This window comes from Austrofundulus limnaeus, unplaced genomic scaffold (genome assembly GCF_001266775.1).
Source record: "Austrofundulus limnaeus strain Quisiro unplaced genomic scaffold, Austrofundulus_limnaeus-1.0 Scaffold1682, whole genome shotgun sequence".
In the NCBI taxonomy this organism is placed as follows: domain Eukaryota; kingdom Metazoa; phylum Chordata; class Actinopteri; order Cyprinodontiformes; family Rivulidae; genus Austrofundulus; species Austrofundulus limnaeus.
Window position 1 is genome coordinate 39,090 of NW_013954084.1, and position 1,989 is coordinate 41,078.

The following is a 1,989-nucleotide window of genomic DNA, read 5'->3' on the forward strand; positions in this document are numbered from 1 at the left end:
ACCTCTAGTAATATATTTACTGAGAAAAATGGTGACGTGTTCAATACTTATTTTACCCGCTGTATGTCACGGTGTTCCTGAGCAAGACACTTATTCCTTAATTACTCTCTGGGTGCTTCAGTAGCTGCCCAAGTTCTGGATCAAAGTTGGAGACAAATGTCAACACTCTCTTTCAGTTTCAGAAGACAACTGAACTTCTTGGTTCTTGAAGATGTTTCTCCTCTCATCTGAAAGGTTCTGATCATTGGTTGGGAGTTCCAGCCTTAAAGAGTTGTTGCTTCTTTGGATTTATTGTTTTTTTGTACAGTGCCCTGAGACGATGTTAGTTGTGCCTTGGTGCTGTGTAAATAAATAGAATTGAACTGAATTAATTTCATTTAATTTTCCATTTTCTCGTGGGCAGAGAATTGGGTGTGATGGCATTGTCGGCTCATCAGCAGAGGAAGATGTTTGTGGTGTTTGTAATGGACATGGACGCTCCTGTAAAATAGTGAAAGGAGAGTTTAACCACACCAAGGGAATGGGTGAGTGTCTTTGTTTTTTATTTATAAAGAGTTTATTAAAGCAATGAACAGGATGGTTGCTTATAATGAAAATACAGAAGAGATTTACTGCATAAAGGAAAAATCTGATCAAATCATTGATGTTTTTGTAGAATTATTGAAAAAGTAAAAACTAAACTATAGCAAGTAGAATCAATCCTAAAAACAAGAGGCATATTATTTGTACAAAATAAACATTTCTCACTCATTTTAAACACAACAAAACAAGGTTATGTTAAATGACTGAGTAGGAAGTGGGAAGTGACGGCTGGCGTTCATGTTAAGACATGTTGTGTCACTTCCTGCTTTGCTGCTGGAAGCTTGTGAAGTTTGTTTGCTCAAGGGTTCTCCTAATTTACTGGATTATCTAACTTTTACACAGTTCAACATCTAGTACAAAACATCAACGATACAGTTGTTTTTTGTGTTTTTATCTTTCAGTACCTCTTGGTTTTATTGGTGTGTTTGGGATCTGCTAGCTCTTGCTAGCATTAGCTTAGCATTGCTACTCTTTCTCTCTCAGCTTCTTCTATCCTCACTTGCTGTGTGTGTCAGATGTTTATTTACTCCCCTGCCTCCTTTAGTAATAGAGACATGTAATAAATGCAGTCTCATGGTAGCTTTAGAGGTGAGGCTGTCTGAACTGGAAGATCAGCTCCAAACCATCAGTGTGAAACCTCAGAGTAGCTCCTGCTCCAGTTAGAGGTTCTCCAGCAGACTGCATGCAGCCAGGACCCCAGGCCAGCTGGGGGGCTGTCAGKAAGCACAGTGTTAAGGCCAAAGCCAAGCTCCCAGTTCACCCTCAACTTGTTCAAACTGATTGTCCTCACTCAGCAACAAACCCAGGTAATCGGCAACTTCATGGTCCGAAATGTGGCACTGGGGACTCCAGTGACCACAGTCAAACACATACTGGGGTCAGAGCGGGCGACGTTGCTAAGTACTGCAAGATTGTTATTCAAGTCAGTAGTAAAGACAACTGGTTACACCAATCAGAGGTCACTAAAATTAACGTTGCTTCAGTGTGTAACTTTGCAAAGATTATGTTGGACTCTGTAGTTTCCTCTGGTCCCCGCCCCAACCTGACTAGGATGACATGTTTAGTCACATGTTCCACCGCTGGGTGTCCAGGTGGTGTTCTGAAAACAACGTGGAGATGGCATCCACTCCACCTGTGCTGGAGCCGCTCTCCTTTCTAGGGATCTGGATGATTTGTGGACCAAAAAATTATTGACAATCCAGGGTCCAGACCAGGAAGCAGAGTTGATGGTTAATAGGAGGGTTTCACGTGACGTCACCATGCAGCGCCACGAGAGCGCCAAGGTCGTCTGGAGGTCAGGAAGTGAAAAACTGGAGGATCTGAAGAAATGTCCATATCTTGTGTAGTTTACGGTGCTCCAATCATTCTAACCGAATTAATAATAAATAATTATACACTGATTAAATT

The 1,989-nt window shown here is 41.5% G+C and overlaps 1 protein-coding gene across 1 annotated transcript in view; it reads left to right on the top strand.

The window, feature by feature from the left end:
* Positions 1-1,989, top strand: part of adamts17 (ADAM metallopeptidase with thrombospondin type 1 motif, 17) — a gene marked incomplete in the record, with an annotated part of 49,581 nt that overhangs the window by 31,787 nt on the left and 15,805 nt on the right. Inside the window, 1 exon segment of the mRNA XM_014033265.1 lies at positions 404-524. Within this exon segment, the coding sequence (XP_013888719.1) occupies positions 404-524 (121 nt within the window).